The following is a 17,329-nucleotide window of genomic DNA, read 5'->3' as shown; positions in this document are numbered from 1 at the left end:
CAACTAATCACTAATCTGTATATTTTCTTCTTTTTTTAATGTATTTTGTTGTTCAGTCTACGCCCAACTTTTGATTTAGTGGTACATCTGACAATGCACAATCCTACTCTTGCGCATGATTGTTTCTTGTCTGTGTGCTTTGTATTTTAGGATCCTCCCCACTTCTGTAAACATGCACTTCATTGAAATAAAGTTTAAAAAAATGTTTAAACTTTACCAGCAATCATTTGAAAAAACAAAGAAACAACTTGGTGTCGAAGCCAGGATGTAATAAGTATAAGCGACGGAAGAGGGCGAACTATCCCGCCTGAAAACGTCCCTGTGTAACACTGAAAGTCTTCCCCGGATAAACTGGAAACAGTAACACACAACAGGTGTTTCCGGTGAGCGGGTTCGTCATGTCTGCCAGAAAGCCTCGCTCGGTGGCGAACCCTTTGGAGTCTGCCATCACTTCACCGAGTGAGAGGATACTAAAAGAATGTCACAGTTTGTATGTCGACAGCGAAAACGGTAAATAATAACGACAAAAACTAAGTCGCCTAGTGTGAGTTTTGCCATACAAGGAACTAACGGTGGTAGGGAGGACCATAATAACTTTAGGCTCGGTTACAAATATGCCCCGCGGGTGCTTAAATGTGCTGTGTATAATCAAAATGTCTCCTAAATGTTCGTGAAAATCTGTAGTGTTATGTCACTGCAGCTGTCTGTCAGTATATATGGCATTTGACATTGGACACTCACTGGTCCTCTTCAGTGGCTGTCACAAGTTGCACTTTGGTGGGAATCCTAAATTGTATCACACACTTGTGTTAGTCAGGATGGAAAACGTGTCACTTTTCTGCATTAAGCAATGAAACATTACCTTTTTAAGTACCAATGATTGTCACACACATAGTAAGTGTGGTAAAATGATCCTCTGCATTTGACCCATCACCCTTGATCACCCCCTGGGAGGTGAGGAGAGCAGTGAGCAGCAGCAGCGGTGGCCGTGCCCGGGAATCATTTTGGTGACTTAACCCCCAATTCCAACCCTTGATGCTGAGTGTCAAGCAGGGAGGTAATGGGTCCCATTTTTATAGTCTTTGGTATGACTCGGCTGGGGTTTGAACTCACAACCTACCGATCTCAGGGCGGACATGTGTTCTTCCCTCCAGCAACTGCTCTTCGACTGCATTCTGGACTTTTCTGTCCTTTTTTGTTTTGGCCATCATTCTGGTTCTGTTACTCCAGGGGTGTCAAACGTACGGCCCAAGGGCCAGATTAGGCCCGCGAACAGGTTTTCCGGCCCGCGGGATGAGTTTGCTAAGTATAAAAATTCAAGCTGAAATTGTTGAATGAAAGAAACAGCTGTTCTAAATGTGTCCACTGGATGTCGCAATAGCAATTCTTTGTAGATGATGCTACATATGTACAAAATAAACCATGATATTAGTACATCAGTCGAGGAAAATGATCAAACTACATAAACCACATACTGTAATTTGATTTTGAGATAATTTTTTATATCTTAATAGATTGAAAATTAACACCAATGAGTTGACTGATGAAAATATAAATAACGACAAATAAAGATACAATACTATTAACCGCAAAATGTAGGTGTAAAAAAACCCAACAACATTATGATTTGTACATTTTCAGAATGTGCTTGTTCTATTTTTAAACACATAGAATATAATGCCTTTTATTGTCACTATACACAGGTACAATGAGATTAAAAGCAACTCCAGTATCAGTGCGACATTCTGCAAATATGCATACATAGGAAGAAAAGAAAGAAAAATAGTGCAAAATGAGGTAAGGTGCACAGTTCAGTCCTGAGAACAAATGTTCAGAATGTGTTGTTTACAAGAATACATATTATACTATGTACATATATACAGAAGCATTCAGATTGTGGGTGGAAAGTAAAAATTGCACACAGGGAGGTGCTAAACTATAAAATCAGTGCCTATGAGAGTTCACTGTGGTTATGGCTTTAGGGAAACCCACAATCTGAATGCTGTAAATATGTATATAGTATAATATTTATTCCTGTAAACAACACATTCTGAACATTTGTTCTCTGGACTGGACTGTGCACCTTACCTCCTTTTGCACTATTTTTCTTTCTTTTCTTCCTGAAGTTGTCTTTATTTTTAAGTTATCGTGCCGTGATTTTACTAGTTCAGCCCACTTGGGAGTAGATTTTTCTCCACGTGGCCCGCGATCTAAAATGAGTTTGACACCCCTGTGTTACTCCTTATGGAATAATTTTTAGATAATTATATTTTTTCCACGATAAAATTTCAATTTGATAACGTCTTTGTAGGTCTTGGTTTCCAACGTGGGGATCGTGTACAATTGACACAGGGGGTACGTGAATTTGAACACTAATAGTACGCAGTGCACTTAAACGCCTCATCTTGTGAACAGTGGCGCAGATCACACACAGCGCGGTGATGCACACTGCAGTGCAGACAGGAAGAAAAGAGCTATACACAAAGCTGTTCATTGTTGTGTACTATACTGTATAAACAAAATAATATGTTTGATTAAGTAAGTAATTAAGGAAGTAACAAGCTATCTCATCTCTGTCCAGAAAAATGTTTACGGTGGAACAGCTTAGGTCACCAACTTGTTTGACAACTCAATTCCCAGTCCACGCTCATGTATTATTTATAGGGGTGTCAAATAATGCGTTAACTATACATTTCAATAAAGACACACATTTTTTTTAAAGGGCGATTAACGCACACACGTCATTTTTGACCCTGGGGCCGTGCCGTAACGGGGGAAACTTGGCTGCAGTTCACTGCTTAGTGAAAGACCCAAGCGGGGGTAATAGCGAGCATAAATGGAGAAAGAAAAAGGTACATTATGGAAATATCAGGTTCCAAGCCATGGCAAGTTGTTCTCCTGACAAGAAAAGACAATTTTCCCCCAAGATGACATCACTGCAATAAATTACTGCTGTGCATCGTTCAGATGTTCAGGTGGTGCTTAGCTAGGGATGGCGTGGCGCAGTTGGGAGAGTGGCCGTTCCAGCAACCTGAGGGTTCCTGGTTCGATCCCCACCTTCTACCAACCTCGTCACGTCCGTTGTGTCCTTGAGCAAGACACTTCACCCTTGCTCCTGATGGGTTGTGGTTAGGGCCTTGCATGGCAGCTCCCGCCATCAGTGTGTGAATGGGTGTGTGAATGGGTGTATGTGGAAATAGTGTCAAAGCGCTTTGAGTACCTTGAAGGTAGAAAAGCGCTATACAAGTATAACCCATTTACCATTTACCATTCTTATGCTGTGCATTAAGAGTGCTCAATATTGAAGGTGTCATGTGCTAAATGATAGCTGGTTTTCTTACTGTACGCGCTGCTGTGACTAATAATTAGTGCTTTTAGTTCAGTTTCTGACCTGTTAGCCCACAGGTGTCAAACTCAAGATCTGGCCCGCGACATAATTTTATCCGTCCCGCAAACACCTGGAAATGATGTGTCAACAAAGTACTTAATATTTTTTCTCTAAATGTAATTGATTTTTTAAAATTTTGATAGAAAAAAGATATGTACTGCTTGAAATAGCATGCCTTTTAAACTTTAATAGTATCCATTGTTGCAACAAATATTACAGTATATCATAATACTTTCCAAACATTTTTTGTCTAAATAAAAATAAATACTTAAATATCTGCTTGACTTATGATTTTACAGCAAACTACCCATCAAATTAATAAAAATGACAATATATTTTACCGTGTTCTTCACAGCATATTACTGTAAATTGAAAAAACTACCAGTTTTTGGCGTTAAAATTCTGTTGACTGAGCTGCCATATTTTTACTGTAAAATCTTGTTTTTAACGGTGTAATACTGTAAATGGAAAAACGATACATTTGTTTTCACTGTAGAAAAACTGGCAGTTAAGGTGCCAGAATAAAAAAATAACTTGTACTGTTTTTCCATTGTAAATGTAAATTTAACACAACAATTCTGGCAACTAAGCTGCCAGCTTTGTCCGTAAAACCCCCCCTCAAAAAACAGTGGTACTGTTTTTCCATTTACTGTAAAATATTGTAAAACAAACAAAAAAAAAACACTATATTTTACAGTAAAATTTTGTAAATGTAAAGTTTTTACGGTACTCTAAAATCGACAGTCTACTTAAAACAATTTATATAATTAATAATGAAATCCAGAGGCAAATTAATACATTATTCGCTGTTACAAGCGGCCCTCTGATGGCAGCCATAACTGCCTTCCGCCCGTGTCCAGCTGAGGTAGGCTACAGCACCCCCCGCAACCCTTTAAGGGACAAGCGGTAGAAAATGGATGGATATTTATGCCTGATCTTTTAAAACAGCCAACTAACATTTATCATATAAAAAAAAAATTGTTTTTGTGTGTTTTCTCTAAATATATATTTGTATTTGTTTTATTACGTGGGTATTTAAATGGTAAAACAATGAAAATGTTATGTTTTTATTTGGACTCAAGTTGAAAAAATTAAATCATTTCTTACATTTGTTGTAAAGTTTAAACAATTCAAATGAAACAGTGACCTAATCAGTGTTAATTCTGCATCAAAACACTGTTTTACTTTGGGCATCTCACAATTTAATTACGATTATGATTCAGTGGCTACGATTTTATTATAAATCCAATATTTATAAATGTTTAATATATTGCATATTGATATTATATTGTATATTATTATTATATGTTATAAATGTGTTGTAATCATATGTATAAAGGACTCCTTTGGCTACAAAATCATTCCCAGTTTTTGGATGTTAGTGCAAACAGCATAGATATATATGGAAGACTAAACTTCTGAGAACTGTGGACGTCTGCTAAGTGATAGAATAAACAAAACGTTCCTTCTTGGCAAGCAGGCATCCTTGATTTAATTTTATTTGCCTTCTAAAACCACAGAATATTCACACACCTAGCCATAGTTGCCATAAACCTGCGGCTGAAAGAAGCGTGTCATCTATTTACCCATTTATATCTATGGCTGAACGTGTTGCTGGCCCGCGGCCGCACTGTGTGAATATTATTGTCCTTCCTGGCTTGTTAATCTATAGTATTTACATGTTTCCTCTTCTTCGCTGGTTACTCTGTGCTGAAACGCGGTTCATGTTAGCTTTCTGTTGAAGTGTACAAAGCATTTCTTCTTTTCTTGTTTCGCTACTTCACATTCAAAATAGCTTAGCGCGCCTTGGTTAGCATGTTCTCCTCTTCTCCTGCCTCTCCCGTGTGTCCGCGCTGAATCTGCATTTTAGAACTGTCTGTATTACTTAACATTTGTAAATCGATATTTGGACACTTGTCCATCAATTCAGCATTGTCCATGGTCTAATCGTGATGCATCAGAGAATCGATCATTCCCCCCCCAAGGTTGTTACATTATCAGAAGCAGCAAGAAATGGATTCATGTCATCATTCAAGTTTAGGGTGAATCATTGCATATACAGTACAGGGCTTAATAATGTCCCAGCTCACGACTGTGAAAGTTTTTGTATATGTTAATAACATTTTCAAGATGTTCTCTCATTACCTGTTTTATCAATCAGCTTGCATTCAAAACCCCTAAGTTGTACATGACCTGTTTACTACATGTGTATGATGTGTATTATCTAGGCCTGGTAAAGATTGCCAGCAGCCTAGGAGTACGCCTTCTTCCCCCCAGAAAGAAGATTATTGTGATGATCATGGGAAACCATTCTGCAGGAAAAAGCTCTTTCATCAACTGGTACGATAATCCAGTCAAAATGTTTACATGCCCTATATTAGTCTGATTTCTCCAATACAATAATTAGTTTTCTTCTGTTTTTCATGAATAACATTCAATAGACTGTATAAAACATTGTGTATCTTCAAAAAATGCTACACTAGCATTGAGAATATCGGATGCATTCACTCTCATTTTAGGTATGTTGAGGAGCATATCCAAAAAACTGGTGTTGCCATTGAAACGCAGGGCTTCACATTCATCACAAGTGGGCGTAAAAGAGAATCATTGACGGTAAGAAGAAGTGCATGCTACTTTCAAGTAGGAAGGAATGCTACCATGCAGTTTGGTGTTTGTGTGAAATTCGGATGTCCCTTGTGAAGGTTGATCAATTCATTATTGGCTTGTTTGCAAGCACATCTCCTTTGGCACGTTAGGGCCGAACAGTGGCCACCTACAGACAGACATACACGCACTCAAAATACAAGGAGTATATACAACAAAAACACAGTGAACATTTGTCGAAACAATCTACATTTCAATTTGAAATTGTTTTTTTCCCATAGTAAATAATAACAATAGCTCAAATTTGTTCCACTGTCAAACCATTGCCACCATAAGATGTTGATTAACTGACTGGTTAAAGTAAATTTTTAACATTCTTACCTGTACATGTGTAATAGTACATAACCTGTAATTGGTTTCACCCTATCATGACCTTTTCTGTAGTTTCTACATTATATCATTGTTTCCTGCATTTTCCTTGTATTTTGTGTTGATTTCCGATTAAGAGCTTTTATTTTACTAGATTCCCTTCTGTTTTTCCTAGTTCTCTGTTGTTGCAACTTTCCTCAATTACTCTAGAGCAGGAACTCTAAACTTTTTCTATCATGGTCTACATACAGAAACATGAAAGAATACGGTCTCTTAAAAAAAATTGTTATCTTAGCTTTTGTGTTATAGGTAAGTAACTACGTATAATATAGTTGTTGGCGTTGTTGGTAGGGTTTGGCATCGTTTTTATTTAAACAATTCCAATACCGATTTCTCGTTCGGGTTCTTAACCATTATCGATTCTGATGGGAACTGTACTTTTTTGGGAATTTTGCCTATCAATCACAGTCCTTATGAGAGACAAGAACACGTCTTTTTTAATGCATTCTAACTTATGAATAAATGTCCTCTAACAATGGAGTTAAAGGAAGCTCCACTATTGACCCATAGACCTGAATATTAACCAAGTATTAGCAATATTGTTTTTATAAGAGCTAACATTAAGGATCTATTTTTAGCGGTACATTGATCACAGATCGATTACTAGCTTATGCTGCTCTATTGACATCATCAGCCGGTGTGCTGATGCATCACCTGTTAGCTGGTTAAAGTTAATTTTAGATTGTAAATAATGCCTCTCGCTTGGATAGCAGAAGGCTGTAGCCATAAACGGAGAAGTTGGTAAACTTTGACAGCCAACACAGTATCGGAGTTGGCGAAAAAGACACGAAAAGACGATCAATTTACAACCACCTTTTTTTTTAAACCCTTCACGGGGACTAGAATTTATTCTTCATCTAAACGGGAAGATATAAACATCCCATCAGTCAGCATCCCAGTGAGAACAGATATTGTACAGTAAGTGATTGTTTGATTATAGTTGTTTTCTCATGAAGTCTGCATGACTAGTAGTCAGTGTTGTTGTTGAAGGAAAAAGCAAACGTTATGAGTCTATGAAATGAATGCGCCGCCGTTTGCTTAAATGGAATAAAATACGTAAATATTGCGTTATTATGAATGTGCCTGTTACTACATTACATATATACTTAGAGCGTGTATATAAAGTCTTGATGGAGGTGTTTGGATGTTTTTTAAAGCGCTTTATAGGCGTAATAGAGCGACTCCCATTGGCTCCATTGTTAGCTGACCTTTGCCAACGTTTATTTACGACTTAGAATGCAAAAAACCCCTCCCAAAAACCTGTGTTCTTGTCTTACATAAGGATTGTGAATGATAGGCAAAATTCCAACTATTGTGTGACGACTGGGTCGCATGGTGATGCGGGGTTTTGTTCTCCCAGGATGCAACGGACTTCGGACACAGCTTGCAGGTAGAAAAATGATTTATTATAGAAACAAATCAGACGGGAACAAAGAAAAACGTGCTCATAGCACTTAAGGCAAAAACTAAAGGGGCTAGCGTGGGAGCTAGCAAGTAAAAAAGCCTAGCGTGGAAGCTAGCAGGTACAGAGCAGGAAACAAAAGTCGTTATCTGTTGCAAAAAGCAAATTAGGAAGCCAGACCGAGTGAGGCCAGGGCATAGACTAAATAGCCCTCTGATTAGTGCCCGGACAACAGGTGAGCGTCTCGAACACTAACCAGAGGCAGGTGAGTGCAATCTGCCGTCAAGGCAACTGAAACAAACAAAATCAAAAGGTGTTGAAAACACAAGTGACTAGACAACGTAAACAGACTATGATCCCGGCAGCGGATCATAACATATTGTGCATTTCTCCTTTAAAATACAGTGCTAACCACTGTTCTTTTTGGATGAAATGGCCGCTTTATTAACTACTGTAGATAAAAATGTCCCTTTGTAAAATAATAAATTAAATAATAATATAAAAATTAATTACCTGCTAACCTAGGTAGGAAAAATATTCACATAGACTGGTCTGATTGATGGAAATAGCTCAAACTATAATTAAAAAGAGACTGTAGAACAATATTATCTCATTTATTCATATACTTACTTACTTTTTCTTTTCTTGGGGCGTTTTGGTGTTTATGTTATTGCAATATTGTGTTAAGTGTTTATTTTTTATCATTTGTTTGCTGCCTCAAATTCCTCAATGTTGGCATATTTGATAGAATGTTGTTTTACTTAACCTGATTCTGACTGGTTGGACAAGAGCAAGGTCGGTGCCGTGCGTCAAAGACGAACGGGGCACTAGGTGCAGGTACTCGCTGTTCCTCTTGCCTAAACGCCGAACTAAGTTGCAGAACAGGGAGATGATCAGGGGCACCGAAACAAGCTTGCTTGTTGCATCATTGAGCTAGCTTACTTGTCGCCGCCGGTGTTCACTCTCCGAGCCACAACGGTGACGGCTTTCTACTTTGCTCTTAATCATATTTGGATGATTACAATCCGAACACTGTTAGTTCCGAACCAGTTGTAGTTCTAGGTTATTTATTAGTTGCCAGCGAGAAGGTATACTTTTGACGTGACGGGTGTAAACAGAGATCACAACACCGAAAGCGGCTACAGAATAGAGTCTTTGCATGCATGTTATAGAATTTTACATGACATTTTCAATTATAGTAATGTTAGGAAATTATTTATTTAAAAAATTAAAATTCTGTACTAAATTACATGGGACAACCAAGTGTCAAAAAGAGCCAAAAGGGGTTGGTAGATGAGAATGAATCTAAAAGTCAAATATAGTGTATGAATGCACCCAGTTGCAGGAAATGTTGTCTTGATTTTCAAAATGTTCTTTCGGGACATGCGTGGCAGCGCTTTGTGCCGATAGAAATGATGTTCTTTTTTTTGTAATTTTTCCTCTTTTTTTTTTTTCCTCAAAGGGTGCTTAAATGCCTATAGTTGGCGGCTACTTCTTTGAAGGTGGCTGCTACTTCTTTTTCGTAAGTGCCGACTACTTCTTCTTTGTTGGTGCGGGCTATTTCTTCTTTGTTGGTGATGGCTATTTAATATTTGTTGGTGGTGCTTTTTCTGATTTGTTGGCGGCAGCTATTTTTTTGTAGGTGGCAGCTATTTCTTCTTCATTGGTCACAGCTATTTCTTCTTTGTAGTTGGTGGCTATTTTTTTCTTCGTTGGTGGCGCTTTTTGTTCTTTGTTGGCGTCGGCTATTTTTTTTGTTCGCAGCGGCTATTTCTTCTTTGTTGGTGGCGGCTATATCTTCTTCGTTAGTGACGGCTATTTCTTGTTTGTTGGCAGTAGCTATTTCTTCTTTGTTGGTGGCGGCTATTTTTTCTTTGTTTATTGAGACTATTTCTTCTTCGTTGGTGGTGGCTATTTGTTTAAGTCGGGCATCGAAACTAGGAATTTAAATGAAAAAAATGTTAACAGTTCCATGAGAATTGGAATGTTAGTGCTGGTTCCCATCGATGTTCGATGCCCAACCATAGTTATATATAATACACCTCATTCATAATGAATTCATTTAAATTTCAGAACATGTCAAGGGCCCATAAAAATAGTTGCTGGCCAAAAAAGGCCCCAGGCCTCTCTTTGAACACCCCTGGCTTCGGGCACTACTCTCCACACCTGTCTCTTAGGCAATCAGGCTCCAGATTGAGTTTGGTTTATAGCACCCATACACTGGTTCATTATCTTCCGTACGTCACTTACGTTTTTGGATTTATCTCATTCCGAGCTGGAAGTTTTATTAATCACCTGTGGTTCAAGCTGGTGCTACTTCAGTTATCACTAATAAGAGGACCTTTTACCAGCTCTTAGCCTGCCGTCTATGCATCCTGAGGTCATTCCAGCAACGACAAGCCTTAACATGATGTTAACTGCTGCATTTAATGACATGCTCCTCACACATTTATTTTTAAATTTTTACATTTGACCAGACTTTTACGTCTTCAATATAAATCCATGTATCAATCTGCCATTGCCATGGGTATCCGAGAGACACGATTGTCCAGTCTACTTTTCATTTTAAGTGAGACTTCTTTAAATTTACTTAGTGCTTCTCTGCGTGATGTTCTACATCATAGGAAATTTTGGCCATAAAAGGAGACAGACGCCACAATGTTGCTAGTTTAAACAGTTTGCTATCCCCATTGAGAAATACCTAATTCACACAAACAGTCTCTTTACATGGAATAGGGACGTTCTGATTAGGGTTTTATGCTGCCGATTCCGAAACTGATAATCAATGAGTGAGATGGCCGATACCAATACCAATAACATGTATTAACTGTAAATGTTTCAATGTATTTTTTGTTGAGAAGTATTGACAGTTAAACTATCAACACAATGTTTAAACTAGTTCCTTATTCTCTTCCTCTGTACGTAACATGTTCATCCTCGTCCTCCAGTGTTAATGGTACTTGATAATGATACTTAAGATACAAAGAAATGCAGTAACACAGGTGATTATTAATAGCTTAGAGGAGCAGCTTCACACTGTGTGCGGAGATACCTAATTGCTAGCTACTTTGTCAGCCGGCGGACCAAAAATAAATACAGTGTCAGCCAGAGGAGATCGGCAGTTGTGCTGGGCAATAAAATGCATTAATCGGCAACGGCGATCACATAGTTTTTCAGAAAAATCTCCCGATACTGACGGCGGCTGAACGAATCCCTAGAATAAACAGACTCAGCAGGAACCTACATTCTCTGCAGATATTCTCCTGCTCTGATTTCAGAGAGAAAGATGGGAAAATTATATTGCAAGCACTCTAAAGAGAGCAGACTTGCTGCTGAGGAAACTACTAAGTATTAATTCTCTCCTCCTCTTCCTTTTTTCACAGGGGAATGCAACACTACATCTCTACCCCCATTTTCGACCACTCCTTGAGTTCAAAGGTAAGCGTTTTTCCATAAAGATAACCGCTCATTTTGGATCCCCACATTAGCACCATGCTCTGACATTGTCCATTGTTAAAGATAATATATGTGATTACTTATTGTCACAGACACAAAAAGACAATTGATTTTACTGTGCAAAGTAAAGACTTTTATCACATTAGTTCATCAGTGCGTATGTCTTTTGTCACACAACGCTTCCTCGTAAATCGTGTATAAACCGCAATCATGCCTGAGTCATCCAATGACATCAAATGCACATCAGTACTATTTGTCCCTGACATGATTATGACGGAATCGCTCTGATTAGCATCAGTCTTCTAAGACAATTGTTATTCCTGCATCGGCAGTGGTCTTGAGGCTGGGGATGACAAGCTGCTCGTGTCTGGGTGTGTCTGCTGTGGGGAGGCAGTGGCAGGGATGCAGAGATGTCCGGGGGGTGGGGTGCGGTAGGGGGAGTCTGTGCATTGATGTATGCCTGTGCAGGGGGAATGAAGGTTCACTGGGTGCTGGCAGTATGGTGTGAGTCACAGCAGGGCGGTGGAGGCAGGAGGAGCTGCCGAGAAATGTCCGAGCCATTAGAGACAGCACAGCTCTGCTTCTGTGGACCCGGAACCTCGCCGGATCGGCTCTGGAATACAAGAATGCTTTTTTTTGTGTTTTTTTTTTTTACTTTAAACATGGTGCCGCCGCTTGGAAACGCTCTATAAGAGGCATTTGTTCGCCTTGCAGAAAAACTGAAGATGACTCATCAGAAATGCTGTATAGATCCTTACATAAAAGGCAGCTGATTATTCAGTTGTGGGATATCCTTTAAAGTCTTATCACTAGTCGTCATCTCAGGAGTTTTAATAGCAGATTTTTAAGGTTTTCTCTAAATGCGTCTTGTTCTAAGAAGTGATCTTCCCTTCGTCATTACAGGATCGTACGCAGGATCTACTTCATGGAAACTTAGCACCAATTGGCGAGCTTCAGCTCTCTAAGGTGTTGCTGTGGGAATCACTTTAATATTTTATATTAGTGTCAACCATATTTTAGGCTTCTGGACTTACCTTGACACGAGTGTCTTATATGTCAAAGGAACAGCTTCGTGCAGAATATAGGGATGCAACGATTAACCGGTTTTGCTATTAACAGTGAGTATAAAAGTCAGTTATTTAATCGCAAAAGCCCCACTACACCGTGTGTTTCAGTCCTCTTCACTATAAGCGGAAATTATGTTGATATGTTATTTTCAACACAACATGTACTAAACTAGACAAAGTTACACCAGCGGTGCACACGCTTATTTGCACTTATCGAGAGAGACGCAAGTATGCTACATTAGCTAAAGTCAGCAGTGTGATAACATTTCGGGTACTTACAAAATTACAATAAAGGACAGTGGCTCGCTCATTTGCAAAACATGCCGAAATAAATTACCGGCTAAAGTGTCTAATACATCCAATATGGTGCAGCATTTGTGGCATCACCACCCAGCTTTACCCGGCAAAGCAAAGGTAAGAAATAATAACTGAGTTAAATTATGTTAGTGGCAAGTTACTTATTGAAGAATTTAGTTGGTAAAGAGTTAAATATAGAAGTGTCACTTACAACCAGTACCTCAGTGTTGAGTCAGTTCAGTGTAAACAAACAGCAACAGGTTCTCCTGTCAGTGGCTTCATCCAGTGACATTTAACGTTAGATGAATTTTTCCCCTCTGTGTTGAATAAACTATAGGCATTGTAAATTTATATAGCAAGTGTAAAACACTAACACAACATCAATAGCTTGTAGGATAACCACACTATGCCATTGCATTGAATTATGTGCATTCCAGTTATTATTAACACAGTATTACATAGATTATTAAAATTTACAAAAAGGCATGAATGACAGTTGATGACAATAACACTTGAGTTTATGAGTAAACATTTTTCCACGGGATCAATAAAGTTCATCTTAGTTTTATAGATAATACAATAATAAATAGATAATACAATAATAATACTTGTTTATATTTATTATTTTGTACTGTTATTATAATGTTATTAATGGATTACTGTTATTTCTGACAGTAATAAATAACATCAAAATCGCTAGTGTCTGGGATTTTATAATTTTTGTGTTGTGAAATTAATCTATACCTAATAATTGTGTAACTGTGGTTATTACTCCGACTATAATCGTACAGTCAAAAATCTATAATTGTTGCATCCCTAGCAGAATACACCTCTTTGCTATGTGCTGTCTGATAGCTGCATTGATGTTGGCCATGTTGATGTGAGAGCAACATAAGGGAATGCTAATGTTCCACATTGAGCATCTCCACTGTGTGCAGCACAAGGATGTGATTTGTGTTGCCTTCTGACACCTGCTACGCTCTGTGAAATACCCCTCAGTGTCATCATGTGTGTATGTGTGTGCGTGTGTGTGTGTCTGTGTTTGAAGAAAGAGAGTGGGTTTGTCAGTAGTGGCGTGCGGGAATGCGGCGGGTAGGTCTCAATAGTTGTCCTGTTCTAGTGGAAGTGTTGAAATCTCAAAGTGCGTTGCCTCACAGTCGTTCTTCACTGGCTAGCTTTATGTCCTAAGCTAAAGCTGCCAGTTGAAGAGCTGTTGTGTGTAACCATGACAACAGACCTCTCCACACCAGGGGATGGGGCAGGGGGGAACTGTGACTTGGCAAATTCGAGTACAGTATGTGTTAAAATTGTCACCCATGTTCCTCTATGAATTCATTACTAGAGTAGTTGTTTTGTTTTGCTTTGTCCGATTTTGTCCATACTTGTTTTTAACTAGATGGCATGCATTTAAAAATACAAAGAAGTTGTCTTATTTTTTTATGTACACTACTTTAGTTTTTCCTATCTGACTTGTGAAAAATGTATTTCAATCATTTGAATTGAATGGAATTCTCTCCATTCCAGAGGATTTTCAACTGTAATTGGAGGAAGTGGAATGAATGTCATTGCCATTTAGAGAAATTCCCTTTATCCAAGTACTAGCAATAATTTGTCATGTGTCAGGAATATTTTGGTTTAATTACTTAAATTAGTTTACAAACACTAAAGTTAACCTCATGTTCCCTCCATTTTGAGTACCCATTTGCAATATTCTTTTCACTTCAAAATGAACAAGAAATGACACAAAATGTTGGTCAATGCAATAATTTATTCAATCAAATTTGTCAATTGAGAGGCTTTCAAACAAATGCCCTGAAAGGGTTTGGCAACCATTTTGAGTTCTTGGATGAAGTAAAACATTATAGCAAATTAAGTATTTTTCTACTATTTTCCACAATTTGAAAGTTATAATACATAAAAGTAAATGATCTGATTCATAGAAGTTTTTTTTCCATTTGCTGTAATTAAAATGTAATGTGTACAAGTATTAATAATATTTCTATAAAATATATGAACCAGTCATGTATGGAATATACTATTCTGGAATACACCGACAATATTAATTGGGACTTCCTTGAATTTTGATTTTGCTTCTTTCAATTCAAATTGCAGTTATACTTTCTGTTTGCCACCTCAATTCAAATTCATAGAATAGATTGGAATTCGAGTGACATTCTCAATTTAATTCAGAATTTGGCACACACCTGTTTCTTGTTGATTAACTCTGAAGAATACTTCTGTTGCATGTAATTTATGTGATATTTTCCTACTTCTGCATGCCTCACAAATTGTGTATTTTATATTACAGGTGTTATGGACTATCTATCTGCTGAGATATCCACCTCCAAGCAGAAGAAGTTCAGCCTTGTGACCTTCGTGGACACACCGGGCTTAGTGGATGGGGACATGATCTACCCTTTTAATGTTAACAGCGCCATCACATGGTTAGGTAAGTCCTCTGTATAGCGCCACACAGGCACTATATACTGTATATATTTTGTAAGGTTACACTGTTTCTTTGTTGTGCAGGAGAGCAGTCAGACCTGATATTTGTGTTCTTTGACCCAATGGGTCAGGCGCTGTGCAAGCGCACGCTGAACATTGTGGAAAAGCTGAGTGAGAAGTGTGGGGACAAGCTCTTGTTCTACCTCAGCAAAGCTGACGATGCTGGAAAGGAAACCGATCGACAAGTGCGTAAGCTGACAGCGTGTTTTAACTTTGGTCATTTAAAAAAAAAAGTTAACTAATTGATCCCAAAACAATTTTTATGTGCAGAGAGTGATGATGCAGATTGTCCAGGAATTGTGCCGCCGCCCAGGTCTCAACAAATGTGGTTTTGAAATGCCAACAATATATATCCCTAACCCGCAGAAGGTAAATGTTCGCTCACATTCTTTACAATGCATGTACCCAAACCAGCTACAACATTTTGACTACCTTTACAATCTAATCATCAAATACAACATTGGTGTTCAAAATGCGGCCCAGAGGCCATTTTCGCTTCGCAGCTAGTTTTTTATTGGCCCTCGACATGTTCTGCAAAATCTAATAATTAATTAAAGGCATACTTTATATATAACACTACCAACTATTTGCTTGGTCACATACTGTATAACACAAAAGCGTACATAAATAATGTAGATTTTTTTTTAGATAAAATTTACAAAATGTATCTAAGTGGCCCCCCAAGTTCTTTTATTTTTCAGTATGTGGCCCTTGGTAAAAAAAAATATCGTACAGTCCTGAAATACAAGAACTCTATCGTAAATGTTACTTTGACAAATATGTTGCTCATTTAAACATATTTTAATTTAATAAAATGTAACTTGCAATTGTGTACAATTGCACTGTATCACAATGGGCGCTTTTTCTAATATTTGGTCTTTTTTTAATGTACAGTAATCGCTCCTTTATCGCTGTTAATTGGTTACACACATGACCGCGATAAATGAATTTGCAGCATAGTAGGAATCATCAATTATAAACAAAATATTTTCATAGCTCTAGCAACAAAAAAACCCTGTTTGCAACCTTCTAAATAAATACTCCTCCCTGAGTGCTACCTTACCGTAGTGGAGGAGTTTGCGTGTCCCACTGATCCTATGTTTCCGGGGATTCTATGCCCCTGGGAGGGTGTTCCATGACAAACAGGTCCTAGGTGAGGAACCAGACAAAAAGCAGCTCAAAGACTTCTTTGAATACAAAAAAATCGAGGACCAAGGTTTGCCTGGGGCCAATCGAGGACCAAGGTGACTGGGGCTCCCCTCTGGAGCCAGGCCTGGAGGTGAGACTCGATGGCGAGCGCCTGGTGGCCTGGCCTGCCGCCATGGGTCCCGGCCGGGCACAGTCCGAAGAGGCAACATGGGTCCTCCCTCCAATGGGCTCACCACCCATAGGAGAGGGCATAGAAGTCGGGTGCATTGTGAGCTGAGCTTGTTTTTTGTTTTTTTTGTTTTGGTTTTTTTGTCATAAAAAAATACAATCATGTGGGCTTACGGACTGTATCCCTGCAGACTGTATTGATCTATATTGATACATAATGTAGGAACCAGAAATATTAATAACAGAAAGAAACAACCCTTTTGTGCGAATGAGTGTGAATGGGGGAGGGAGGTTTTTTGGGTTGGTGCACTAATTGTAAGTGTATCTTGTGTTTTTTATGTTGATTTAATAAAAAAAAAATATATATATATTTTTTAAATTCTTGTGCGGTCCGGTACCAATCGATCCACGGACCGGTACCGGGCCGCGGCCCGGTGGTTGGGGACCACTGGTGTAGACGATGTGCTGCTGACGTCGACTGTGGATGTTGTGGATCGGTGGAAGGAATACTTTGAAGACCTCCTCAATCCCACCTGCACATCTTCCAATGAGGAAGCAGTGCCTGGGGACTCCGCGGTGGGCCTATTTCCTATTTCTGGAGCTGAGGTTGCCGAGATAGTTAAGAAGCTCCTCGGTGGATGAGATCCGCCCGGGGTTCCTTAAGGGTCTGGATGCTGTGGGGCTGTCATGATTGACAAGACTCTGCAGCATTGTGTGGACATCGTGGGGGCGCTGCCTCTGGATTGACAGAATGAGGTGGTGATTCCTCTATTTAAAGGGGAACCGGAGTTGTGTGGTCCAATTATCGTGAGATCACACTCCTCAGACTTCCTGGTAAGGTCTATTCAGGTGTACTGGAGAGGA

At 38.8% G+C, this 17,329-nt stretch overlaps 1 protein-coding gene across 7 annotated transcripts in view; it reads left to right on the top strand.

Moving 5' to 3' along the window:
- The first annotated feature begins 319 nt into the window (after positions 1-319).
- si:dkey-98f17.5 (uncharacterized protein LOC569123 homolog) overlaps positions 320-17,329 on the top strand; it is a 51,838-nt gene continuing 34,828 nt past the window's right edge. For 3 of the 7 annotated variants that reach the window (XR_009826580.1, XR_009826581.1, XR_009826579.1), the window contains exons 1-7: positions 320-510; positions 5,617-5,728; positions 5,908-6,001; positions 11,207-11,261; positions 14,952-15,092; positions 15,173-15,333; positions 15,419-15,517. Coding sequence is in view for 2 of the 7 variants with exons in the window: in XM_062051245.1 (XP_061907229.1) it covers positions 399-510; positions 5,617-5,728; positions 5,908-6,001; positions 11,207-11,261; positions 14,952-15,092; positions 15,173-15,333; positions 15,419-15,517 (774 nt within the window). In the remaining 5 variants the exon portion in view is untranslated. Of the gene's footprint in view, positions 511-5,616; positions 5,729-5,907; positions 6,002-9,285; positions 9,346-11,206; positions 11,262-14,951; positions 15,093-15,172; positions 15,334-15,418; positions 15,518-17,329 lie in introns of those variants that run through there. The other 4 variants (XR_009826582.1, XM_062051244.1, XM_062051245.1 and 1 more) reach the window with 3 other exon arrangements.

Source organism: Entelurus aequoreus, linkage group LG06 (assembly GCF_033978785.1).
Source record: "Entelurus aequoreus isolate RoL-2023_Sb linkage group LG06, RoL_Eaeq_v1.1, whole genome shotgun sequence".
In the NCBI taxonomy this organism is placed as follows: Eukaryota; Metazoa; Chordata; class Actinopteri; order Syngnathiformes; family Syngnathidae; genus Entelurus; species Entelurus aequoreus.
Note: the sequence above shows the minus strand (reverse complement) of the source record. Positions and strands in the feature narration are given on the sequence as shown.